This window comes from Phacochoerus africanus, chromosome 4 (genome assembly GCF_016906955.1).
Source record: "Phacochoerus africanus isolate WHEZ1 chromosome 4, ROS_Pafr_v1, whole genome shotgun sequence".
NCBI classification, from domain to species: Eukaryota; Metazoa; Chordata; class Mammalia; order Artiodactyla; family Suidae; genus Phacochoerus; species Phacochoerus africanus.
The window spans coordinates 102,284,098-102,312,087 of record NC_062547.1 but is presented as its reverse complement, the minus strand read 5'-3'; the positions used below and the strand labels follow the sequence as shown (position 1 = coordinate 102,312,087).

General features: G+C 38.2%; 1 protein-coding gene across 2 annotated transcripts in view; it reads right to left on the bottom strand.

Moving 5' to 3' along the window:
• Positions 1-1,270: 1,270 nt before the first annotated feature.
• Positions 1,271-27,990, bottom strand: part of ARSK (arylsulfatase family member K) — a 45,026-nt gene continuing 18,306 nt past the window's right edge. Inside the window, exons 4-8 of one of the 2 annotated variants that reach the window (XM_047778314.1) lie at positions 22,481-22,763; positions 18,706-18,877; positions 13,275-13,499; positions 4,477-4,701; positions 1,271-2,498 (exon numbers count right to left, since the gene is read on the bottom strand). In XM_047778314.1, coding sequence (XP_047634270.1) covers positions 2,209-2,498; positions 4,477-4,701; positions 13,275-13,499; positions 18,706-18,877; positions 22,481-22,763 — 1,195 coding nt within the window. In that variant the 3' untranslated portion in view covers positions 1,271-2,208. The remainder of the gene's footprint in view (positions 2,499-4,476; positions 4,702-13,274; positions 13,500-18,705; positions 18,878-22,480; positions 22,764-27,990) is intronic. The other variant, XM_047778315.1, reaches the window with a different exon arrangement.

Here is a 27,990-nt window from a genome sequence, read left to right as displayed (position 1 = left end):
CTGAGCAAGGTCAGGGATTGAACCTGCGTCCTCATGCATGCTAGTGGAATTCGTTTCCATTGAGCCATGACGGAGAACTCCAAGGCCATTTTATTTTTTATTTTTTATTTATTTTTGTCTTTTTGTCTTTTCCAGGGCCGCCCCCACGGCATATGGAGGTTCCCAGGCTAGGAGTCTAATCAGAGCTGTAGCCACCAACCTACACCAGAGCCACAGCAACGTGGGATCCAAGCCACTTCTGCGACCTACACGGCAATGCTGGATCCTCAACCCACTGAGTGGGGCCAGGGATCGAACCCGCAACCTAATGGTTCCTAGTTGGATTCACTAATCACTGCACCACAACAGGAACTCCCCCGAGGCCATTTTAAACATGACACAAAATCTCAAAGCGACAAAAGCAAAGATTCATAAATTTGATTGCATGAAAACACAAATTTCTGTATGTCAACAAACATTAGAATAAAGTCAAAGAAGAAAAAATATTTGAAGTTTCTCTAACAAAGATCTAATATCTAAAGTATGCCTGTAATAAAAAAAGAAAGACAGATTTCCTGTCGTGGCTCAGCGGAAACAAATCCGACTAGGATGAGGTTTTGGGTTTGATCTCTGGCCTCTCTGAATGGGTTAAGGATACAGTGTTGCCTTGAGCTGTGGTGTAGGTAGAAGATGCGGATCAGATCTGGTGTTGCTGTGGCTCTGGCGTAGGCCGGCAGCTGTAGCTCCGATAGACTCCTAGCCTGGGAACCTCCATGTGCCGTGGGTGCAGCCCTAAAAGGCCAAAAAAAACAAACAAACAAAAAAACAGGCAACCGACCAACAGAAGAAAAAAAATAGGCAAAGAATAGAAACAGGAAAGATGGATCAAGGAAATTCCAATGACTGTTAAATATGTGAAAATATGATCTACTTTCCTCATAATAAGAAAAAAATTAAAAATAATAATAAAGTACTTTTTTTATTAAATTTTTTATTATTATTTTTTTCCCACTGTACAGCAAGGGGGTCAGGTTATCCTTACATGTATACATTACAATTACATTTTTCCCCCAGCCTTTCTTCTGTTGCAACATGAGTATCTAGACAAAGTTCTCAATGCTATTCAGCAGGATCTCCTTGTAAATCTATTCTAAATTGTGTCTGATAAACCCAAGCTCCCGATCCCTCCCCCTCCCTCCCCCTCCCATCAGGCAGCCACAAGTCTCTTCTCCAAGTCCATGATTTTCTTTTCTGAGGAGATGTTCATTTGTGCTGGATATTAGATTCCAGTTATAAGTGATATCATATGGTATTTGTCTTTGTCTTTCTGGCTCATTTCATAAAGTACTTTTAATCTACCCAGGTGGCAGCAAATGTGAGGACAGGCACTGCTGGTGAGGGCAGAAACTGGTCTAACTTCTGTAGGGGTAATTTGATAGTGTCTGTCTGGAGTAATTTGGCCAGAGGTAGTCTCTCTTCAGCAGTTTAACTTCTAGGCGTCCTTGTTAAGTGGAAAAAAAGAGAGCAAGCTGTAGAACGTTTTGTATGGCGGGGGTTGGGGTGGGGAAGAATATAAAGTTTGTAGAACTTTGTCTGTCTCTCTGAGCATACACAGGAAGGGATTACTGTAGTTGCCGCCAGGAAGGGAACTGGGTGGCTGGGGGACTGGGGGACTGGGAAGGAGAGAATTCATGCAGATTGTTAGCCCTTTAGTACCTTCTCAAAGCTTGCACTTTGTGCATATATTTTACCTATTTAAAAAAAAGAATAAAGTCAGCCATATCCACAATCTATGTCCCTTCAAATACTCCAGATACTCCCATCAAATATATCCAAATGATGTATGTCCCATCAAATAAAAATAACTCATCAGACACCATCAAATACTCAAAAACATTTCGTGGTTCATAAGTGATAGAATTGTGAAAACAGTCTCTAGTCCATAATACTCAAGGAAACACAACTTTATATTATAGTATATTCTTCCATCCTTTTAATATTTCCATTAAATTGTTAGGAGTTGGTAAGAATAGGTCTTGAAGTAATCATTTTGAAAATATATAATTCTATAATGATTGGTATTTTAAAAGATACACTCTTCAACAAAAAATCAGTATTTCCTTGGGGGGAAATCAGTAATTATTAAAACTAATGTTTAAGATGCATAATTAATCATGGTCTTTTCACATATTTCTATATAGCTCTAGAACATTATTTTCCTGTTTCTGTTCAAATTTTTTTTGGATCAGAGTAGGTTTTAAGCCACTGATCGATGGCACTTTCATACTTCCTTGGTTCTTTCAGCCAGTCCTGATGCCACCTGAGGTTTGCTATGACATTTGAATAGTTTTGCCCTATACTTTGTTTCCACTTGATAAACTGCTCTTTATTGTACTGGTGGACAGAAGCAGAAACCTTAGGGTAATTTATAATGGAACGAAGCTTCTGATCCAAAGAAGAAGTAACTTCTGGAAATTTTTTGGCAATATTTGTTAGTTCATCTGGATCTGAGGAAAGATCTGAAAGAAAAAAAGAGTATCAGTAAAAGTAGTTACCTGCTAAAAGAAGCATTTCTTAGATTATTACTCTGTGACAAATACTGTATTATAACTTTTTATTTTCAGTTCTTCTTAGTGTAGTAAGGGCAGTATAAATGAAAAAATAATATGTCAAAAGTTAAACACCTTCTAAATGTATGTTCAAATTATCATCCTTCATACTATCATCCTGCTATCCCATTTTTTAAAATCTATTCTTAGATGGCAGAAATAGTCAAACTAGTAAACTGGCTTAATCCCAGTTCTTCCTATCTTTGATGCCTTGCTTATTTGACATGTAAAAAAAAATAGTAATGCTTATATTGTGCCATTTCAACAGCCCTAAATGTTTCAGCTGTACGAATTCTTTATATGGCCAAATCATGCAACTTCACTTACTCCTAGTTTTTTTTTAATAGCATCCTATGCTTGGTTTTTTGAAAATTACATTCATTGATACTGTCTATTTGAGCAAATAGCTATGCAGATTAAAAACTCTCAGTCACCACCATTGAAAAAATAATGATAAATATTTCAGATAAACACCCCTTTTACCTACAATATGAGAAGACAGAGGATACAACTAGGATGCCAATCTAATTGGAACAACAGCAAATCAAAGATTTTATGACAATTTGTAAAGACAGTAAATGAACGATACATATGGAAGGAAAAACCCCTATGGGCTAGGTGAGTGCACTGGCCAGAAGACCCCTGAAGACATTTATGCTTTTGCTAGGTAATTTCAGATGGTACCTCTTCAGGAAAGGGAAGTCAGTGAATAAGCCCAGGAAAGGTCAGCTCCCCCACTAATCCTTTGACAGTCACATCTGTTCTTTGCAGAACATAACCAGTGAATGAACAAGAGATACCTATTACTCATCAGAATGAAAATTTAAGGGTTTTTTAAGGACTTTTTCTGAGGCCAAGAATCTCTTGTTCTTAAGACTCTTGAGGGGGATGTAGTCAATCAGTTTGGCCTCTGAAGAATCATTTTGAGTTAATTATTTTTTGGTCTTTATAGGGCCGCACCCGAGGCATATGGAGGTTCCCAGGCTAGGGGTCTAATCGGAGCTACAGCTACTGGCCTACACCACAGCCACATCAATGCCATATCCGAGCTGCATCTGTGACCTACACCACAGCTCCTGGCAACGCCAGACCCTTAACCCACTGAGCAAGGCCAGGGATCGAACCCAAGTCCTCATGGATGCTAGTCGGGTTCATTAACCACTGGGCCACGATGGGAACTCCTTGAGTTAATAATTTTGACATCTGTAACTGGGAAAAAACCATAGGGAGAAAGGAATATACAAAACAATACTAGCTCATATTTTATGTGCAAAAGGGGAGCAAAGGATAAGTACAACCTTAAATGTAATAATTCTGCTTGAAAATGAATTCAAAGAGTGGTGAATCTAGCAGCTTTTGTAGGGTAGAAGGAGTATGGATTTTGGAATCAGACCTGGGTTGAAATCGCAGTTCTGCCACAGCTTAGCTGTGAGACTTTGCTCAGGTATCTGAGCCCTAGTCTTCTCCATAAAATGGAAATGATGCTATCATCTTGGAGGGTTGGGGTGCACATTAAACAATAAATGTAGAATGTCAGGCTCCATAAGGTAGAAGAGTAAATCTTCCAGAACAACTGAATCCAAGGTACAATGAGAGGGGGCTGACTACAGATTGGGAGAGGTAACCACGAGTGTTAGAAGACGCCTTGATCAGAGAAGACAATGGTGTCCATCTTGAGACCCAGATCAATCAGCCTTAGGGCACTTGCTTTGGAATTCAGATGCTGATTTGCAAGAAAGCTGCTCCTCACAACCTTTTGTAGACTGTCCCAGACTGAGAAGCAGCAGATATTTATTTAATGATGATTACCAGCTCCCTTGAGCAAAAGCTGCGGAGGTCAGCTCCTTGCACATAATACTACACTCTAAAAATATATTGACAAACTTACCAAAGAGTTGAGGCAATACTGAAGCCCCATCAGAGTAGGTTATATACTTCCACTGATTCGTTCGAAGCATGTAGGTGGATGCGTTCACATTGCATCCATGGAACTCACTCAGAATCCAGGAAGGATGTAGGTTTTTGACTTTTTGTTCATTCTTAAACATTTTGGATGATAGTGGCAGCAGAGAGTACCCACTCAGGTTCTGAGGCAGAGGAATCCCAGCAATATCTATGCAGCAAAAATAACACAATATATATATATATTTTCTTTTTTAGGGCTGCACCCATGGCACATGGAAGTTTCCACGCTAGGGGCTGAATCGGAGCTGCAGCTGCCAGGCTACACCACAGCCACAGCAACACAGGATCCTATACCACAGTTCAATGCAAAGTTGGATCCTTAACCCACTGAGCGAGGACAGGGATCGAACCTGCATCCTCATGGATACTAGTCAGGTTCCTAACCATGGAGCCACAACGGGAACTCCAACACAGTATTTTTAATAGCTCATTCTTTCATTAGTGAAACCTTCATAAACATAAATGATATTAAAGATCACAGAGACTAGAGACTGTATAGATTTTGTTAATACACTGCCTAGATCTAAATGTTTACTCCACTAGCCTTGTGACCTTGGGCATGTTATTAACCATTCTGAACCTCGTTTCCTCATCTGTAAAAGCAGAATAATACAAATGCCTGTATTTCACAGGTTTATTTTAGGATGAAATATGATAATTTATGCATAATTCTGAGAACAATGCCTGGCACATAGGAAACTCAAAAAGTCTTAATTAACATCACTAGTCCTTTATTTCTGAATTATTAAATAATCACAGTTGTTTCTCAAATTCGTTCCACAGAATATTAACAAGACCTACATGAGAAAGGGGTTTAGTAGATATATATGTTTGCAAACAATGGTTAAAACTAAATGAGTAAGTTTATTGCAGATATGAATTTATTGCTGATGTGTGCCATAAACCTTCAAAGGTGGTATATAGTATGCCAGGTATCCTAAAGTTATTTGATGACAGAACTTCTTTTTACCCCCAAGTAGCATTTTGAAGGACTTGTATTTGGCAGACACATGTTGGGAAATCCTGTATTATACTGATATAGAGAAAAATAATTTATTTTACAACCACATGAGGAATATCGAACTTAAAAAAGAGGCTGTATTTTAAAAAATTTCTTTCATGGTATTTGCTTGGAACTCAAACTGTGTTTTTCCTGTAGAAAAATTACCATCATTTATAGCTGGGAACTTGGGAGAGTTCCAAGACGAGTCTGTAGTTGCCTCCCCCACAGCTTTTTGGTTTCAATGTTCCATGTTTTTAGAAACATTAGAAATAATTAAATAGTTCCAATGAAAAATAGAAAGTAATATATCTGCAATGCTAGAAATGAGACAAAATTGAATAAGCATATTAATTTAACTTGACTGTACCTATTTGAGGAAAAACAGGTTAATTACAGGAGAATAAGGAAATAGACAAAGACCTCTATAAATCTTCAAAAGATACTCATTTTACATATAACTTAATTAAAAAATCTGTATCTTCCATTTCCTTGGAAGGGGCATACAATTAATCTTCTGCCAACCAGTCATCACCAGGGACTTCTCTGAGAAAGAATGAGTGAAAGAAGGAAAGAAAGAGAAGTATTTTAGAGACAACTAGTTAAAAGCAAAAGACGAAGAAGGAGCAAAGATGTTAATGAGGATGTGCAGGAGAGAAAAGGATGGCCTGAGATGAAACTAACTGAGCTGCAAGACATTAGGCTCTTTAAGGAGAGAAGGTAGGGTGGGAACAGTCTGGATGGGGCTGGTCTGTCTGTCAGCTCTCAGGGAGCACCACTGGGAGGCACAGGAAGGGAGAGGAGAAGACTGGAGATGGCCAGTAGGTAGGGACCAACTGACATATACCCATGACTGGGAGGTTCCTGTATCCACCATTTCAATAAACTCTAATACTTAGAAATACCTTCTTCTTAGCCTGATCTATTCTTAGCCTAACTTTCGGTAGAAGCAACGCTGAGTAATTATCCTGTGAGCCACATGGGAAGTCCATTAGCCTAACTTTCTGAAAAAAGCTTGTTAGACTAAGAAAATTTAAATAGCCCTCCTGTGTTTATATGAGAAGTCAGTAGTAAACTGGGAGAAGAGTCCACTTACGTATTAAATTTTTTAATTCATTCAACAAAGGAAGTGCTGTTCCAGGTATAGGGAAACACTGAACCAAGCAGATGAGCTCCCTCAGACTCTTAGAGCTTACATTCCAGTGTGGGGAGACGAAGAAATATGTCAGATGGTGATAAGAGCAATGAAGAAAAATAAAGCAGGGTAAGGGGGATAGAGAATGATGGCAGGCATGTGTTTATGTGCTGTTTTACAGAGTGTGGTCAGAGAAGGCCTCTCTGATGAGGTGACATAAACAGAGACCCAAGAAAGCGTGAGAGTGAGCCCAGTAGATATCTGGACGTGGGGAGGAAGGGCACTCCCCCAGGGAACAGCAAGTGTAAAGACCTTGAGGCAGGAAGCTGCTCAGTTCTTTCCCAAACTGTAAGGGGTCCACGGCTGGAACAGAGGAGGTGAGGGGTAGGATTGTGAAAGATGAATTGAGGAGGGGAAGGGATCATGCTAGACTTCCAGGATCAATTAGGGATTCTGGATTTCACTTTAAGGGAAATGGGAAAAGAGTAGAGGGTTTGGAGCAGAATCCTGACATGGTTTGACAGTAACTCCTATATGGGGAATTGACTAAAAGTGGGTACAGACAGAAGGTAGAATTGGGAAGCTACTGCAGGAGTCTAGGCAAGTGATAATGTGACTTGTTGCCAGTCTACGATCAGTAGAATAATGAACCTTTGCAAATTCATATTGAAGAATAAAACTCATGTCAAATATTCACGGTATTTAATCAACACATATTTATTAAAATTTCTGTGCCTCAGGAAAACTGGATATTCATTTCTTACATGTTTATCAATGATTTCCTTAAAAGCACTTTAGCTTGATCCACTTTTCATAAAGCTGTTTGATCTCTGTTTAAAACCGTTTTTCATGTTTTTTTCTTCTGGCCATGTTGAGCAAGTTTTATCGTTCTTGGCAGTAGAAGCAAAGATTAACAGTAACTGCAGTATTCTTAATAACGTGACTTAAATTTAAAACAGTAAACAAATGGGTAAAAATTCAGACCCAGATATTTGTGATGGTCTCCTGAAGAGAGATAAGATTCTATTTCTTCCTTAGCATATGAGCAGATAAAGGATTAGACTGGTATGGCAATGATGCAACCAGTGTACATTTTTTAGGGCACCTAAGAATAAAAAACATTAACAAAAATAATATCTAACATTTAATTTTTTTTACTATGTTCCAGTCATTGTTCTAAGCTATCAAATAGCCATTATTATTTCTATTTTATTTGATAAGAGAATTGAAGATCAGAGATGTTAAGTTACTTGCCCAAGAGGGTATGCAGTTGGTGAATACTGAAGGAAAGATTTGGATTTAGGCAGTCTGACTCCAGGATCTCTGGATTCTAGTAGTACTCCAAAAATCTTGCTTTACTGTAGTTTTGCAACTTCACACTATTTTTCGCCCAACAAAAACAAAATAGTCTACATAGAATGATCCAGCCCTCCACTAAGATTCTGTATCAGGGAGGGTTTTGCAATTTAAATCACTAGCAATGAAGCATTCTTTTAAATGTAACTGTATTTTTATACAATTACATCTTCACAATTTAAAATAATCTGGATTTATCCCTTGTTCAAAAAGAAGGCAGATGTTTTACAAAAAAAGCCAACTATTTAAATGAAAAAAAATTACGTGAAAATGTTTAAAAGAGAAAACAATTTTAATTTAAAAATGGGACTGCCTTTATTTCTGAGCCAAAGAAAGCTGATACTAGGTTTTTAGAGAAAAAAATATTTTGGGGATAATTTTTAAGGAATAGTCAGAGTTCCTGCTGTGGCACAGTGGGTTAAGAACCTGATTGCAACAGCTTGGGTCACTGTGGATGTGTGGGTTTGATCCCTGGCTCAGGGCAGAGAGTTAAGGATCCAGCATTTCTGCAGCTGTGGCACAGGCTGTACCTATGGCTCAGGTTCACTCCCTGGCCTGGGAACTGCCATATGCCACTAGTGAGGCCAAAAAACAAACAAAAAAAAGGAATAGTCTCTGAAATAATGATATCAACTTTAATAGTATAAATAATTTGTACATAAAAATGGCATTTTTCTGCCAGTCCTAGAAAATGATAATGTTGTAGTATACTATAAAAGACCCACAAAGATATGTAGACCAAGAGTACTCTTCCTGATTTATCATAAAATATCATTTTACAGAAAGGAATCACTCTTCTACATTACCTTTAAAAAACTATTTGTAAAGTCAGACTTTTTTTCCCTTCCTTTTTGGATGCACCTTGGCATGTGGAAATTCCTAGGCCACAGATCGAACCTATGCCACGGCAGAGACCTGATCCACAGCAGTGACAATGCCAGATCCTTTAACACCACAGTGCCATAAGGGAACTCCTGTAAATTCAGACCTTGTAATAAAAGCATTGTACCACTTAAATTTTTTTTTTTCTTTTTAGAGCTGCACCTGCAGCATATGGAAGTTCCCAGGCTAGGGGTCAAACTGGAGCCTCAGCTGGAGCCTACACCACAGCCACAGTAACACTGGATCTGAGCCACACCTGCGACCTACACTGCAGCTTGTGGCAATGCCAGATCCTTAACCCACTGAGTGAGACCAGGGATTGAACCTGCATCCTCATGGACACTGTGTTGGGTTCTTAACCTTCTGAGCTACACTGGGAACCCATCATCTTAAATTTCAACTAGCTCTTTATGGTAAGGGAGGTTTATTAAAACAGGAATCCCAGTTGGTTTTTCTTATTTAATATCTTTCCATTTAAGATTTTTTTGAACCGCTGTCTTTTATATATCTCTAAGGTCTGTAGCATGAAATGGAAGAGGAAGTCTGGCTTGAGGCTTTGATCTGAGAAGTTTAATCTCATATGCTTTGTGTATAAATTGAAATCATGCAAAACAATACAATGATGGCTAAGGTAATAAAGGGTCTTTAGAATCTAAGAACAGGTTATATTATACATCTATTTTAAGCTCCTAACTGGTGAGAAGAATCATCAAGTAAGAAGTCCTTTGTAGATATTTTATCAAAATCTATGTTTATTAAGCATAGATAAAACAGAATATACTGTCCCACAGGTCTACTTTTAGAGTTAATCACTACTAAAAGTAGCTTTAAACTCTTCTAGCATTATGTAATTTCGTTTTAAAAGGTTGAATGAAACATCAGATTAAACAGTTATATTTGCTTTGTTCACGAGTAAGGTTGTTTAGCACGGCCACAGACTGTTAACCCTGATGTGATTGTTAGTAGTATTCTTCTCTGCTAAAAAAAAGTGCTAATTTAGACAATAAATTAGATTCTTCTCTCAACCAAAAACAAACCAAAACAAAAAACTGTTTATACAGTTTTAAAGCTGACACGTTGTTTTCACTAATACATGGGGTCCACTTTCACATATCATTTTACTTTTTAAAATGAAATTGACTGTTCTTTACCCAATTCCTTACTATTAGATATTTATACTGTTTCAATTCTTTAATATAACATAATAATATAAAATGTATCCATGGTGATAAGTCTTTGTGTATATCTGTAGGTTATTTTCTAAAGCTGGAATTTTCTAGGTCAAAATGTATGCATTTTTCTAAGTAACTTGGAACGTAATGCCACATTTGCCTCCAGAAAATCTGTGCCAGTTTATACTTTCAGCAGCAGAATATGAGAAGGCCTATTTCCAATATAAGTTTTTTGCTTTTTTTTTTTTTAATCTTTGCAAACTCTATGTGTGAAAGAAAAATGGTATCTTGTTGTTTTAATATTTTTCTGACTACTGGATTTGAAGCTTTAAAATGTATTTGGCCACTTATGTGTCTTCTGTTGTGATGTGCTTATTTCTGTATTTTGGTCAATTTGTTAATAGGGTAGTTCTCTTTCTCTTATAGATTGGTGAGAACTCTTAATATTAACCCTTTATCACTTGTATAAAAATTCATTTCAGATAAATAATAATGTTACAATGTTGTTTCCTGGCTCCAACATAAGATTCTTGTTGAACAACCCTTGCCTCTTTCTCTTTCTCCCTTACCTCTGGTTAATATGATGTTTCAGAGTTTTATACATATATATGCATATATATGTGAATATATTTCCATCAGCATCCTTCTCACTCTCCTCTTCCAACCATATAAATGTAACTTTTCCCTTTTCATAATGAAAATATCCATTTGAAACACACTAACCCTTGAAGATGTTCATTTCCAGTTTAGAATTGGAGACACTGATTTTCGGCTGTACTTACTTTAGTTGGGCAGGTCTAATCAACACATGATCTAAATGCTGTTAATAAAACATATTCTGCTGGGTATTACAATTCAGGACTCTATCACCAAGAATCAGTCAAAGATAAAAACAAATGAAAATCTATGTAGAACTAAGAATTTTAGAAAATTGTAATAACTGACAAATTGTAGACAAAAATCTGTGTTTTCAGAGAGCCTCTTCCAGAAGAGTGGGGAAGCAATGCAAAGGAATTTCTGGGAATGTTTTATTTTGGCTAAAGAAATGCTTATTGTCAAGTAACATAAACTAGGCAGGGTCAGGCAAGTGTCCTTTTAGGTGGGTAAATGAAAATTCTGTCATTCCAAACAACTCTATTTAGTATTTTCTTACATAATCTGTTAAGATATATACATTATGAAATCTTCCCATTTGCAGATGACTTTTATGATGTATGAATGCAAATAGTGATAATGGTGTGTCAAGATTGTACAGAAGAAAATTTGCATTATAGGCAAATATAAAACAATATTCAAAGAAAAATGATTTAAACAGTGCATATTAATCAACTAACATATGAAGTGGTGTACAATGACTAGGAATAGGTTCAGACTCACTGCAGACAGCTTTTTACAGATACTGGACTATTTAGCTGCTAGAGTAAAAAAGACCAACAAAATGCCAAGTCTCATTATGAAATATATTGAGGGAAAAGTGAGAAAGAATCATTCCAGCCTTTAATAATCTTTGTAGTTCTGGTCACTGTACCTCAAGAAAGCAGAAGAAGGATAAAAATTAAGCCGATTAGGAAGTGGGGTGGGGGAAGTTCTATGAGGAAAAACTAGAGGAAACTGTAAAGAAATGACACCATAAATAAGCATGTATTCATAAAGCTACAAAGATGATAAATGCACTTACAAGTATACATAATTGCACATTTCTGATAAAAACAGAAATGGGGAAAGTAGTAGGCATTGCCTGGAAATTGACTGAGCTCGAAAGTGGCTGTGCGATAATTGCTTTGGGACAAAAGGGAACCAGCAGCAAATGATGAGTAACAAACTGAAGAGATTAAAAATATACATCAGGCAAGAACAGCAAAGAAGTATGCTCTAATATACCAGTTATATGAAATAAAACAGAAAAGGAGGGCATTGATAGAAATCAATTGTAAAGAAATTTAAAACCCTGGAACAGTCTTTAGTTAAAGTCTCTGTAGCAGAAAAAGGAGATCAAACTTGCTTATTTTGTTAACTTCGGGTACATGTTTGTACACATTTTAATATATACATATTAAACATGTATATCTATGCTGTGTTATCTTTCACCCAAGTCTATAAATTGATGGTACTTTTTGCAGTTGATGCTACCTTAGAACAGAATATTTAGATGTTATAGAATTTAAAGTACTCTACTGGGTTTCCTGTTGTGGCTCAGCAGGTGAAGAACCCAACATAGTGTCTGTGAGGATGTGGGTTCGATCCCTGGCCTCATTCAGTGGGTTAAAGATCCGGTGTTGCCTGAAGCTGCACTCTAGGTCGCATATGCACCTCAGATCCAGTGTTGCTATGGTGCAGGTTTGCAGCTGCAGCTCCTATTCAACCCCTAGCCTGGGAACTTCTGTATGCCACAGATGCAGCCATAAAAAGAAAAAGAAAAGTCGTCTGCCAAATTAGGAGTTCCGTGGTGGCTCAGTGGGTTAAAGATCTGGCATTGTCACTAATGTGGCTCTAGTTACTACTGTGACACAGGTTCCATCTATTGCATATGCCATGGGTATGGCAAAAAATAATAATAATAAATAAAAGTAAAGAACTCTGCTAAATTAGTAATGAACAGTTCTATATAACCTCCTCTGAATTTATGATGGCTTTATTTCAGCATCTTCAATAAAAACTACTAACTACCCCTGTCCAGATATTGCTGTTCTAGACCCATGGTTACGCTTATAGACATTAAGAAGCTATTAAAGCAAATAGTATGGAATAATTTAAAGATCCTGAGGAAAACTATGTTCATAGCATCAACATTAAGGGACTTTGGTAACATTGTAAAAAAATTAGTAGTTTCAAAGTAGGTGCAATAATCCAGAAGGGAAATGCTTATATGTTAGGGAGGTGGTGGTAGAGAATCAAATGATAAACAAATCATATCTATACAGTTATGAACCCAAATATCCTTTGTGGCCTAAATTATTGTTATATCCTGCTTATGAATCTTTTGAGGGACAAATGACTACAATAAGTGAAGGCCAAAGGAACCTGAAGAATATCATCCTCATTTTTCAGATAAGGATTTGACTCAGGGTTGAATGACATGCTCAAGGTTATGAACAAGTCAGCAGGACTCTGACTACTTTGCTTATTCATTTTCCAGCATGACTACAAGTAAATAGTCACAGAATTGCATTACTTACCAAGCATAGTTGGGTAAATATCCACAAGAGAAACCACATTTGGTACTTGTAGGTTGGCCTTAATTCCTGGTCCCATTATCAAGAGTGGGACATGGGCACTAGCCTCGTACATACTCATTTTATAAAACTGACGGTGTTCCATGGCTAGCTCTCCGTGGTCTGAGGTGTATATGACAATGGTTTTCTGAAGAAGATCTAACTGGTGGAGAGCCAAGATAATTTCACCTACAATATAAATGAAGATGAATTGTAATGAGCTGTTAGGTCATGTTTTATTCTATCACACTGAAGTTCGTAACAGCTCTACCCTCTTAAGAGTTTGACAGGATGCTTCTTAACATCTGAACCTTATCTGCTGTTCTTAAGTAACTTACGCCAGGTTTCATGGGCCTGCTTCTCAGTTGATGACTAGAGAGAAAAAGGGGAAAGTACAATACCCATAGGAGAAGTTTCTTTTCCTCTTTCTTTCTCTTCTTTCTTTCTCTTCTTTTCTTTTCTTTCTCTCTCTCTCTCTTTTTCTTCCTTCCTTCCTTCTTTTCCTTTCTTCTTTTTAGGGCTGCACCCACTGCATCACTGTATCTGGAAGTTCCTAGGCTAGGCAGTGAATCACAGCTGCAGCTGCCAGCCTACACCACAACCAGACCAACATGGGATCTGAGCTGCATCTGCAACCTACACCACAGCTCACGGCAATGCCAGATCCTTAACCCACTGAGCCTTAACCCACTGAACAATGCCAGGGATCGAATCCTCATCCTCATGGATATTAGGTGGGTTCATTACCACTGAGCCACAATGGGAATTCCCATGGGATAAGTTTTTTTACTTGAAGATCATGCTGGCTTGCCTTCTATGTTTCTACCAGAGAATGAGGGAAAACATTACCCCCAGGGATTGAATGAGTAAAGAAAGACAAGCCTGGATGTCAGCACTGCGCATGTCTCCTGAAAGGACTGATGGCACCACCGGCCCATAGCTGTGGCCTAATGGGAGGTGACAGAAGAGGTCAGAACTCCTGTCTGTCAAGTCCCAGATCACCAGATCATGGCCATGAAGTTGGCTGAGGGCTATGGAAACCCCACCTTTGAGGAAGACCTGGAAGCAGTGCAGATGGTACCTGAATGTGATTTGGCATATTTTTGGACAGTGAAATTCCTCTGTCCAGTCCCTGTCCCTAAGTGCCGGGAAACTTCCTCCTCATTGTAATTAAGAGAACACAGGTAAGGCACAGTCCAGAGAAAAGACTTATTTCTGTTTTGGCAGTTCCTGAAATAGGCCTAAAGGGGTCTGCATAATAAAAAACAAAACAAAAAATACTCTAAAAAAAAATCTACATTTACTTACTCTTCTTCCTCACATTTTATGATTTTGATGTTCTCTTTTTCATCTTCATGTTTGTCCTTTTGCTGTTCATCATGGTTATCACTTTCACAAAAACTTATTTTTTACTTTGTATACTGACTTAAGTGATTTACTTTCCAGTTATGACCTTCCCTTTCCTATAAATTCTTGCTGCTTTTCTGTTTAGAGAAGGTCTTTCAATGTTTCTTTTAGAAGAGGTTTAGTATTGCTGTATACTTTTAGTTTTTGCTCATCTGAGAAATTCTCTCTCCTTTTTAAAATGATAATCTTGCTAGGCAGAGTCTGCTAGGTTACAGATTTTTCTATTATGTTTTCTATAATATATCATGCCATTCCCTTCTGACTTTCTGTGGAGAAATCAGCTGATAGCCTTATGGGGATTCCCTTGTTTAAAAAAAAAAAAAAAAAAACCAACACACCCCAAACCTCATGTGATTCTGAGGTCCAGTCAGATTTGAGACTCATTGCTCTAATGAGTTATTTACAGAGTACTGTTCATCAGAGTCTTTCAATTGGCTAACTGTAGTCACTTCCTAATTAGGGTTTTCTGCTTTCCCCTCCATAATATCCCTTGTACCACGCTGGTAGCTATCTCTCTAAATGATCCAATCATGTCACACCCCATCTTACAGCTTTGCCACAGCTTCCCATTATCTAGTTCTTGAACAAGTTCAGCATCTTTAGCTTCCCCCTGGACCTTTACCTTTCACAATCCTCAACTACTTAGAACCCCCTGAATGAATAATCATTAGCTTGGACTTCCTTGCCTCTGTACATACTTTGCCTTCTGTTTCAAATGCCCTTTTTCTCCAGCAGTCTACATGGCAAATTCCCATTCTTTCTTGATGATGACCAGCTCAAGCATTACCTCCCTGGTGAAGCATTCCCTGCTCCTTTTTTTTTTTTTTTTTTTTAATGGCTAACTTTATCTGAGCATTTTCAACATATCAGGCTTTCTTCTAAGTGCTCTGCATATTGTCTCATTTAATCTGAACAATAATTGGAGGAGACAGGTGCTTTTTTTTTTTTTTTTTGTCTTTTTTGTCTTTTTAGGGCCGAACCTGTGGTATATGGAGGCATACGGCAGGCTAGGGGTTGAATCAGAGCTGTAGCTGCCAGCCTACACCACAGCCACAGCAACATGGGATGCGAGCCATGTCTGTGACCTACACCACAGTTCATGGCATTGCCAGATCCTTAGCCCACTGAGCGAGGCCAGGGATCAAACCCATGTCCTCATGGATACTAGTCGGGTTTGTTAACCACTAAGCCACAAGGGGAACTCCCTCTGCTCCTTTAAGTGGAGTGAATCACTGTGTCTCCAAGACATCTGCAACTTGTTTACTGCTGTTGTTACAACACCGTGTTACAACCGCTGGTGTTTATACTCATTCAGTAAACATTTACACATTTTTACCACGTGCCAGGCACCATGGTTGCAATACTACCTAGGATGCAGTGATGAATGAGTGTTCCTGCCCTCATGAACCAACACTCTTCTAGGGAAATGGACAGTACACAAGGGAATAGACCAAAGAATTAAAGATTAGGATGTAAACAAACAAGATGATAAGGTGTAGAGTAAGTGGGATGATGGGGTGGGTAGACTAATTTAGAGCGGCTGGGTAGCCTGGGGAGGTAATGTCTGAGCTGACAGCTAAACACAGAGACTAGCCAGCCATGTAGACAGCACAGGGAAGGGGGATCTCAGGCAGACGGAGCAGCAAATACAAAGGCTCTGAGGTGGGATAAGAGGTTAGAGTGCTTGTAATTAATATGTATTCCTTACTAATAGTCAGCTTAGTACCACCAGTGCCCAACATAGTGTCTGAAAGCTAGCAAACACAGAAACAGTACTAAATACTGTTTAGTGACCAGACTAGTGTAAATTTAACTGAGAGATACAAGATATTCCATACACTATGTAACATGAAGTGAGCTGCTGCATTTTTTTCCTCTCAAGAGACTTCAAGAGGTATTCCCACACTCCCTGCAGCAAGATTTTATATATATATAATATTTCATTTTAGTAGATATGGATGAATGGATAGCTGTAAACCTTCAATAGTGTTTTCCAGGGTGCAAATGGGCAGATATTCACTGACATGAAAAAATACTGAAATATGATTCAGGATTTGTATGGGTTTAGGATTGAAGAAATGCACTTAAAATCTTATCTGCACTTAAGATTGAGTGCTTGGAAAACCCTTAGAACTTTGAAGACATATTGCTATATTATAAATAGTTTATCCACTTTTTTTTTTGCTTTCTGCTTTATACTTTTCTATTTTTGCCCAATGAATGCTTTTGAAGAAATAGCCCTTTGAATTATTCACTCCCAAGATTTACTTTTTTCAGAAGTACTTCCCACAATTCACTAATGTAATTATGTTCCACTCCAAAGTGCAGAAAGATAAATGATTGGTTTTTTTGAAAATATTTTGTTATAAAAATGGATTTTTTATGGCCACACCCACGCATATCGAAGTTCTGTGCTAGGGGTTGAATTGGAGCTTCAGCTGCTGGCTTGTGCCACAGCCACGGCAATGCTGGATCTGAGCCGTATCTGCAACCTACACAGTAGCTTGCAGCAATGCCAGAGCCTTAACCTACTGAGCGAGGCCAGGAATTGAACCCGCATCTTCACAGAGGCAAGTCAGGTCCTTAACTGCTAAGCCACAATGGGAATTCTGAAAATGGATATATATATAAATTATTTATTTATTTATTTATTTTTCTAGGGCCACACCTGAGGCATATGAAAGTTCCTGGGCCAGGGGTCTAATCAGAGCTGTAGCCACCAGCCTATACCACAGCCACAGCAATGCCAGATCTGAGTCGTGTCTGGGACCTACGCCACAGGTCATGGCAACACTAGATCCTGAATCCATTGAGCGAGGCCAGAGATTGAACCCGCAACCTCATGGTTCCCAGTCGGATTTGTTAACCATTGAGCTGTGATGGGAACTCCTATTTTCTTTTTTTAAATGATTTTTTTTTCCATAATGGCTGGTTTACAGTGTTCTGTCAATTCAAAAATCAGTATTTTTTTTAAAACCAGGGTTTTCCCACATCTGAACTGGAAACTATTATAACTCTACTAGAGGCAAAACACTTTCTTGATAGTTATGGAGGCAGGTTTGGTTTCAAGCTGAATTAGGGAAGGAAATTCAATATAATTCTGGCCTACAATGTATATGGGGAAAATGATTTCAGCTTTAGTTGAGACTTGCTCTAAATGGCCTAGAGAGAATGGATTTTTTTTTTCAATTATTACAAATCTGGGAAGAATCACAAGATTCTATGTCTAATCTGTGTCATCTCCTAGAGCCCAAGTTGCCTTATAATTAACTGTGTTTGGCTGAATACTGATTCTTGATTAAAGCTGGTAAAATGTTTTGTTTCCTGCAGATGATGGTTTTCTATGACCCTTTCTTCCCAGGTGAACAAATCTGAGCATCTGTTAATTTATGAATAATTAAGACAGAAAAGACTTTTTTCCTACTATCAATAATGTAAATTATTTTCTGTTTTTTAAATTTTTTTGGCTGCACCTGTGGCATGTGAGAGCTCCTGGCCAAGGACTGAACCTGTGCCTCGGCAGCAGCCTGAGCCACTACAGAGACAAGGCCAGATCCTTAACCCACTGTGCCATAGTGGGAACTCCTATCCAAATTTTTTTTCTTTTCTTTTTAGGTCTGCACCTGTGGCATATGGAAGTTCCCAGACTAGGGGTTGAATTGGAGCTGCACCTGCTGGCCTAGGCCACAGCCACAGCAACTCCAAGCCACATCTGAGACTTACACCGCAGCTTGTGGCAATGCCATATCTTAACCCACTTAATTTGTATCCTCATGGATACTAGTTCTTAACCCACTGAACCACAATGGAAATTCCTCTTATCCAATTTTTATATGTGTCGGTGTCTTATAATTCTAAGTCTGAAATATCTTGGGAGTGTTGTAAGAAATTATCTAAGGATGTTCATACAAGTCACCAAGTGGCACGATCACAGTTTATTGGAAAAATATTATACTTCATGTAATTGCTTTTTAATTATACCACTTACCAAGCATAGCATCTGTCTCAGCACACATAGCATAATAAAATGCTCTAATATTCTTAATTTCTTTTTCTGTAAACTTCCCAGTGCAGTTTTTTGTATAGGAAGAATAATAATCTACAGGGTGCATTTCCAATAGAGGTGACCACTGTGGGATTTTGATGGCATCATAAGACACCTAAAAAGGGCAGAAAAACAAAGTTGAATATTCCTCCCCTCCAACAAGTATGTATGGTAAACTAGTCAATGTTTAATTACTTAGGATAGTAGAAAGGAATGGTTATGAACTATGTACAGAAAATAGTAAATCAAATATGTAAATTAGGAGCAAATTGTTGATATTCCTAGTAACAACGAAAAGTATAAATCAATATGTGTATATATAGTAATACAGTTGTGAAATTATTTTAAAGATTATACATGTCAGTGAAAACCATGAGCTATATCAGACAGTATTCTAATAAGTGTCTAAGAACTTTAATATAGTTGTGTGATCAATTTAAAACTTCAGAATTAATAACCAAGAATCTAGACTCCTTTTCCCCAGTAGTTCATTAATAAAAATGCCAGTATCTAGTGAGGGAGCCAAATGTTTGTTAAGAACAAAAACAATTTTTAATACATATAAATGCTTATAGTTTTGGTGAAAACCATTAAGACTAAAGAATATATATCTTCTGGTCATGTAACTTTTATTTTTAGTTATTTTTCTTAATGACTGCACCTGCAGTATGTGCTAGTTCTCAGGCCAAAGACTGAATCTGAGCTGCAGCTGTGGCAATGCTGGATCCTTTAACCCACTGCACTGGGCTGGGATTTCACCTGCACCTCTGCAGCAACCTGAGCTGCTGGAGTTGGATTCTTAACCCACTAAGCCACAGCAGGAACTCCTGGTCAGGGAACTTTTAAAAATTCAAATATCTACTTACTATTTACTTAACAATTATTGATTCATTTCATTAGGCTAGCAGTAACTCCTGACAAGTTTTTCAAGATAGAGGCAGTAAGAACTTCTTAAGAAGTCATCAAGTGTCTAAAACTTCAGTATTGTTTCTTTTGTAATAGGGTGCACAAATAGTGTGTCTGGATAGAGGGTTTGTTTGTTTGTTTTTTGTCTTTTTGCCTTTTCTAGGGCCGCTTCCGTGGCATATGGAGGTTCCCAGGCTAGGGGTCTAATAGGAGCTGTAGCCACTGGCCTACACCCCAGCTCACAGCAACGCCAGATCCTTAACCCACTGAGCAAGGGCAGGTACTGAACCCGCAACCTCATGGTTCCTAGTCAGATTCGTTAACCACTGCGCCATGACAGGAACTCCCTGGACAGAGGTTTTAAAGTAACAAATTTGATTTAAGGTGACACATTTCAAAACACAGGAAATCCTTCCTTTACGTGGTTCACATATGCATGGATATCAGTTATCAGTTTAGTTCCCCAACAACAGGGTTCAAGTTTTAGTCACTGTTAACCAAAATTTCAGAAATGGAGATTGAGTGAAATAAGTGTTTTTTGAGGGTTTGTTAGGTTCACAGTTCAAAAGACGCAGATTTGAGAAGCACTTTCCAGTGTTCTACCAGACTATACACTGGGGGAGGCTTGTAAAGCCAAAAAGCTGCTGGAGTTCCAGTGATGGCTCAGCGGAAATGAATCTGACTAGCATCCATGAGGATGTAGGTTCGATCCCTGGCCTTGTTCAGAGGGTTAAAGATCCGGTGTTGCCATGAAGTGTGATGTATGTTGAAGATGTGGCTTGGATCCTGCATTGCTGTGGCTGGGGTATAAGCCAGCATCTACAGCTCCGATTGGTCCCCTAGCCTGGGAGCCTCTATATGCCACAGGCGTGGCCCTAAAAAAGAAAAAAAAAAAAAGCTGCAAGGCCATAGTTAGTTACATGAGTTGTTTATCAAGAATTGTAATTGAGTTCCCGTTGTGGCTCAGCGGAAATGAACCCAACTAGCATCCATGAGAACTCAGGTTGGATCCCTGGCCTTGCTCGGTGGGTTAAGGATCCAGTGTTGCCATGAGCTGTGGTGTAGGTCACAGACGTGGCTTGGATCCCAAGTTGCTGTGGCTGTGTCAAAATTCAGTGGCTACAGCTCTGATTGCACCCCTAGCCAGGGAACTTCCATATGCTATGGGTGCGGCCCTGAAAAAGACAAAATAATAATAATAATAATAATAATTGGAGTTGGTGAGAAGCAAGGATGCGTTGACTGTGTGGGGTCAGAAATGGTTGCAGAGTTACAAGGGGAGACCTAGAGACCATAACGCTGCGGTGGCAGCTAGTGTCTTCAGGCCTGGAACAGTTCAAAGTAAGTTCAAGTTCTCAGTGGTGCGGGGATGTACTGGAGACCTGATTCTCCCTGACCACTTATGCCTGACTCCCATTACTCCATTGTAATGTCAGTTTGTCCTCATTACCAAGGTATATTAGCTATGAGTTATTGCATAAAGTATGAACATTCACATTCATATGCTGCTAGTTCTTTAGGCTACAAGTCACTATGTAGATTACGTATGTGTATCATAATCAGCGATTAATCATGTCATTTCGTTCAAAGTCTGTCGGTGCTGGTCACTGCACATCTTTTAGTCAGTACTGACACAGACTGTAAAGTGTGTAGGTGTGCTGCCTCCTTGTGCCCCGGTGATAAATCCACGTTCAGAAAAATGGAGAGTCAAAAAAGGGAAATGGTCCACAAAGATGACTATACGGTCAAGAAGTAAAAAGTGACAACACTGATACACTCAAGATATCAGCCAGAGGAACTTAGTGAAAACATGCTCATTGATACCAATAAAGAAGGCCCTAGAGGAAGTGACACTAGCAAAAATCTTCGCATTAAAGAAACTCTCAGAAACATATCATGAAAGTGCAAAGAGGAAAATGTAAGAAGGTGATTCAGATTTAGAAAGGAATATGACAGTTTGCCAAGGTACAAAGAAGAGGCCTGCTGTATTTTAAGTTAAATGATAAGGCAAGCACCGTTCAAAGTACTCTTTTTTTTTTTTTTTACCAAAAAACCCAAAATACTTTAATTCTCAATGTTTCAAGTGTTTTCAATTACAGTGCATTAAATAAACATTAGTTTTATAATTTTGTCATTTCCCAATACATTTAGGGAAGGAAGAATTTTTAATATTTTGACAAATGCTTTGAGAGTCCTAGAAAGATGGTCATTTTCCCAATTGGTTTTTGTTGTTGTTGTTTTGCCTTTTAGGGCTGCACCAATGGCATATGGAGGTTCCCAGGCTAGGAGTCCAGTCAGAGCTACAGCTACCAGCCACAGCAACGCAGGATCTGAGCCACATCTTCGACCTACACCACAGCTCATGGCAGCGCCAGAGCCTTAACCCACTGAGTGAGGCCAGGGATTGAACCCATAACCTCATGGTTACTAGTTGGATTAATTTCCGCTGCACCACAACGGGAACTCCTCAATTATTACAATATCTCTTGTACAGTTTTGGCTTGCACGGTCATTTTTATGATCCTGACCTGTGCAAAGTGAGGACTGCCTGGACTTTTTTAGTTTTTCTTTTTATAAACATATTTTATGCAGAGGTATTCAACTTGGAAGTGGGTTCTGAGTTCTAACCCATTTTATTTTTTGTAAAATTGTCCCTTTAGTTTTTGTCAACCAGTTATTGGTCAAGCTTGATTTAATGCGAATACAAAATTTTCAAATTTTTCTTTAAAAGTGATAATAAGCAGTGAGCAAATGCCAATAACGTGGATATATAATGTTAACTTCTACTTTTGAGCACACACAGTGTACCTACCTTTTTAAGCCAATAAAGAGATGTCTGAAATGTTGAAGATCCAAAATTTTCTCCTGAAGATGGTGAAGGATAGGGGTGTGGTAAATTCAATCCCAAGTACAGAACAAATGGTTGAGTGTAATTCATTGCTTCCTTTCTTAACCACTTTACAGCTCTGTCTGTATTCTTCCAGTCTCCTTCCATCACTCTTACTTTAGTTTTTTTAGAGATGAGGTTAACCATAGGCCTGCCTTCTTGTCTGAGTAAGAAAGCAACATCTCTTGTCCAGGCTTCCACACGATTGCTGAGGAGGCAAAAGGCAGGTATATTGTGCAGTATTTAAAAAGTTTAATAAACTGACTAAGCACAAATAGAGCAATATGGAAAATAATTCTTAGACTCAATCATGCAAATCTTCAGGCTAACAATACTAGATTTAATTAAGTTACTGAGCATTGCAAATTCAAAAACCAAGGGAAAAATAACAAGAATCAAAAATTCACCGATGTGTTCTTTAAGCTTATTTAGGAGTTCCCATTAATCTCAGTGGATTAAAAACCTGACACAGTGTCTGGGGGGATGTGGGTTCTATCCTTGGCCTCACTTAGTGGGTAAGGATCCAGCATTGCCTCAAGGTAGGTCACAGATACAGCCTGGATCTGGTGTTGCTGTGGTGTAGGCTGGCAGCTGCAGCTTCGATTCAACCCCTAGCCTGGGAAGTTCCATATGCTGCAGGTGCAGCTGTAAAAAAAAAAACAAAAAAACCCCACAAAGATTATTTAGAAAGGTTACTTTTCCTCAAAACAAAATATTTAGTAAAATAAAAGATAATGCAAATTCCTAGTATTTCTCCTGAATTTTCTCGCATTTTGTCTTTTTTTTTTGTCAGAATAAGAGAGTTCCTAACCAAAGCTACTATAATTTCCTCCTATCATTAAATCTTTATATTAAAAAAATCTTATCTCTCCTGTGCACCTTATGTGTTTCTGAAGTTTCATGTTTTAAATTGTTTTCAGGTACATCTTATTTAAGAACAATTGTAACTATGATTTAAGCTATCTAAGCTAACAGTAATGCAAATTTTTTATCCATTACAAACTAGATGTATTTTCTCTAGCTGATAATTTGCAAGCTAAATGTTTCAATCCATTCAATTTCTCTAAATATTTTATCTCACTGCTTGATAAGTATATAGTAGTACTACTACTTTTTCTCAAACAATAAGGAAGTATTTTTAGTTGGCATAATCGTTTAGGAAGCAGTCTTATACATTTCTAAGAAGCTTGTTTTGGTTGAGGCAAACATGTCACACGCATGCTTAGGAGAGGGCATGGAAGCAACATGCCCTTTGCTTATGTATCTCCTCCTCTGGCTGTTCCTGAGTTCCATCCTCTTATTTATTAATTTATTTTTATTTTTTATTTTTGCTCTTTAGGGGTGCACTCATGGCATGTGGAGGTTCCCAGGCTAGGGGTCCATTCGGAGCTAAAGCTGCAGGCCTACACTACAGCCACAGCAGTGTAGGATCTGAGCTGTGTCTGTGACCTACACCACAGCTCATGGCAATGCCGGATCCTTAACCCACTGAGAGAGGCCAGGGATTGAACCCACAACCTCACGGATCCTAGTTGGGTTCGTTAACCACTGAGCCATGAAGCGAACTCCTATCCTTTTATAATAAACCGGTAATCTAGTAAGTGATATGCTTCACTGAGTTCTGTGAGCCACTCTAGCAAATCAGTGGAATCCAAGGAAGAGGTCATGGGATCCTCTGATTTTAGAGCTGGTGGGTCAGCAGAGGTGACAACCTGGACTTGTGATTTGCATCTGAATTGGGGCAGGAGGGGCAGTCTTATAGGACTGAGCCTGTAACCTGTGGAATTGAGTTGAATTGTAGGAGTCCTGCTGGTGTCTGGACAACTGGTAGTGAGTGGAAACCATCCCATACAGGGGAACTGGGACAAAATCCTAATTGGTGGTCAGAGCCTTACTTGGCTTTGGATGAACTCAGGTGTAGACTACTGTTCTGATTGTCTGAACCAAGCTATTCAGTCGACCTTTCAATGCAGTTATGAGTGAGCCAGGACATCTCAAGGAAGGACCTTGCCTTGGAAGATGGCTGTACTGAATCCAGATTGCCATCTTTCACCATAGCAATGAGTAAGTGTGATTTCATTTGGTTTTTCTGGTAAGGTTATGCCCTTTTCCTTTTCCTTTTTAAAAAAAATTTAAATGCTGTGTTTCTGGGATTCTTTTAGCCCAGGTTGGTCCCCTTAAGGATAAAAAAGGCTGAAAGCAAGATAATTTTGGCCCAAATTATTATAGCTAATTTAACCTTGGCTTCATTTTTGCCCCCTTACTAAGTAGCACGTGATTTACCCTATCTTAGTGTCAATCTCTTTTGTCTGTTTATGAGTATGTGTGCTTTTTGGCATGATTCCTATAATTGCTGGCAACAAAGAAGCAGATAACAAATGCTTTCACAGTACTAACAGGGCAGCAGGGATAGGTTTATGGTTGAAGGTAAAGGTTCCTCTCTCATCATTTTCCTCTTTTCCTCTTTCTTGCTCTCCCAAGAATCCTGAGTAAACTAGCTAATTAAGAGGTAATACTTAGGTTAGTTGATCCATGTTCAAGCATTGTGCCTAAGTATGAAATAACAATTTACTCCATTATAACTTAAGAACATTTAGCACTTTTTTTTTAAGAGATTCAATATATATTAATAGTTACAGTCAATGTTGATACTCTCTCTGCTCTCATACTCCCTGGGCCAGCCCAGTTCCCTGGGGCTCTTTGTGAAGAAGATGCAGTGTAAGGAGTAGGCTGCTGCAGGAGCTGCAATTCTCAGCTCAGCATCCCTTTCCCAGCCTAAAGTTCTCCTGGCCTATAACACTAATGAGGAAAACAGGGAAAGAAAATGTGACTATCTAACCTCACAATTGATGTCAACTGCTGTTAACAGAAAGATAACTCTTAAAATTGTAATTCTCTCTACTAAACAACCAATGTCTCCATCTCTTCTTAACTAGGCCAAACTATTGCACCAGGAAACATTGTCACTTGACCATTCAGACCTACTTGTCTTATTGTTCAAAGTGTTATCTCCACACCCCCCTCCCCTACCAATACTTGCTATAATCTTCTCCAAATATAAACTTACTAATTAGTTGGTCACTGGGGACATTTTGAACAAATTTCTTTCCATTCTATTTCTATGTACTTTGTCCAGAATATTAAGAGTATGGTTTCAATCAGGACAATTAAAAAGAGCTTGTATTAATGAGGAGGAACCAGGACTCCCTGTGGTTTAGATAGATACCTTATGATTGTCTCATAAATTTACCCTGTTCCTTGCAAATAGGCACAAACATAAAGTGTGTAGTTTCCTTTATGCAGGCACTTCTCTAAGTGTGGCCCAGGGATCTCTGAGAGGTCCTTGAGAGGCTTTCAGGGGGTCCACGAGGTCAAAACTATTGTCATAAGATTTTTTTTTTGCTTTTTTTCACTCACAACCTCTCCTGACTATATGGTGGAAGAGATCATTGTAACATGGCCTCAGGTGGGAGCTGAATGTGGAGTATATCTATTTCAAAGGAGTGTTCTCTATGAATCAGAGAGGCTTCAATGTGTCATTTTGTGCTAATACACTAAGAGCCTCCCTCTGCAGAAATGTAAAGGGGCTTCTCAAAGGGACATGTTTCTGATAAAGGTATTCACAATTGGTTACATCTTATCCTACCTCCCTCTGAGTTGCAGTTCCTTGTATGTTTGCAACTCCAAGAGTGGTCTATGGACCAGCAGCAGTGGCATCACCTGGGAGCTTGTTAAATATGCAGAATCTCAGGCTCCCTCCCAGACTCACTGAATTGGAAAGGGCAGTGAATAAGATGCCCAAGTGATCTGCATGCATATTAAATTTAAGATGCACTGCTCTACATAACAGTGTTAAGAATTTTCATGCTAAAAACTCCTGAATTTTTAGATAAGATAATTAAAATAGTTTCCATAGTAGCTCATGAACAAGAGAATTATTCTACCTTGGATTGATTCCAGAAAACAAGGTGATGGCTAACCGCACTATCAGACAATCAGCATTTGATCAGTTCTTTTTAACAGTAAAATCTCCTCCTAATATAAATGGAAAATAAAACCAACACATTAGCAACTAATTATTTCATACATATTTGTATGTATGCCATTGCTGTGTGGGTTTTCTGTGCCAATGCACCGAATTCTACTGCAGCATTAAATACTGTCAGCCCACAGGTAGCACTGGATGAATTTACATAATAACAATCACACTGGAAAAAATATCACATATTAAAATTGATGAGAACATAACAGTTTCCTTTCAGAATGAGTTAGAAGCCTAGACTTAAACCTTTAGCTCACTTTAGATCACTAAATAATTAACTATCACACTTTAACAGTTATGTAGAGGGGAGTTCCCATCATGGTGCAGCGGAAACGAATCCAACTAGGCACCATGAAGTTGCAGGTTTGATCCCTGGCCTCACTCGGGGGGTTCAGGATCCAGCATTGCCGTGAGCTGTGGTGTAGGTCATAGAATCGGCTTGGATCTGGCATTGCTGTGGTTCTGGCGTAGGCCAGTGGCTAAAGCTCCAATTAGACCTCTAGCCTAGGGACCTCCGTATGCTTAAAGGACAAAAAGACCCCCCCAAAAAAGTTATGTAGAGATGGAGCTCTTTCTCTTTCTCACACACACATTGTTCTTAGTGGAATTTTTACAGCTAATGTGTCTCATATAAATCTCTGGCACGGAAAAATTACAATTCTGAATCATGCCCTTGCAAATTTCACTATCAGTCTAAAAATTTGGTAGGAAAAAATGGAATCCATATTCATTCCCATTAAATCTTCTTCTCTCAAAGTTGAGAAACACACATACCATTTTTTAAGGGACTCAAAAGGTTGTCATCTATTTTTACATGTATCATCACTCACAGAAACCGTAGGTTTTAGTTGAATGACTGATACTAACTCTGGCCATTCGGATTGGAATATCATTTTTCAATATACATTATTTAAACATTCAATATATGCATGTTTTCCCATTGATTAATTTTATTAATTTCAGCCATTTTCTATTTTTAGTGAAATAACAGTAGCTGGTGCCCTTTAATCTCTTTTGTATACATAGAGCTATTCATAAATACAAAAAAATCATGTAAATCATTTTACCACTAAAAATGATATTAAAACTGTACTGGTACCATAATACTTATATATAATTTAAAATATGTTATATTTAATGTATAATATTATAATATATAACAATAATATATCATTTGAAATATAATTTAATAATTATATTGATATATACTTTACATGATTAATACATTACTATTATAGTTATTAATTCTGTTATATATTTTATTAAATATTTATATAATTATATATTATAAAATTATATGATAGTAAATTTCAAACAAAGGTTTTGTTTTGCATAAGTATGGGAGTGGGTTTTCATGGATTTCATGGACTAGAGGTTGTGAACTCCCACCTAG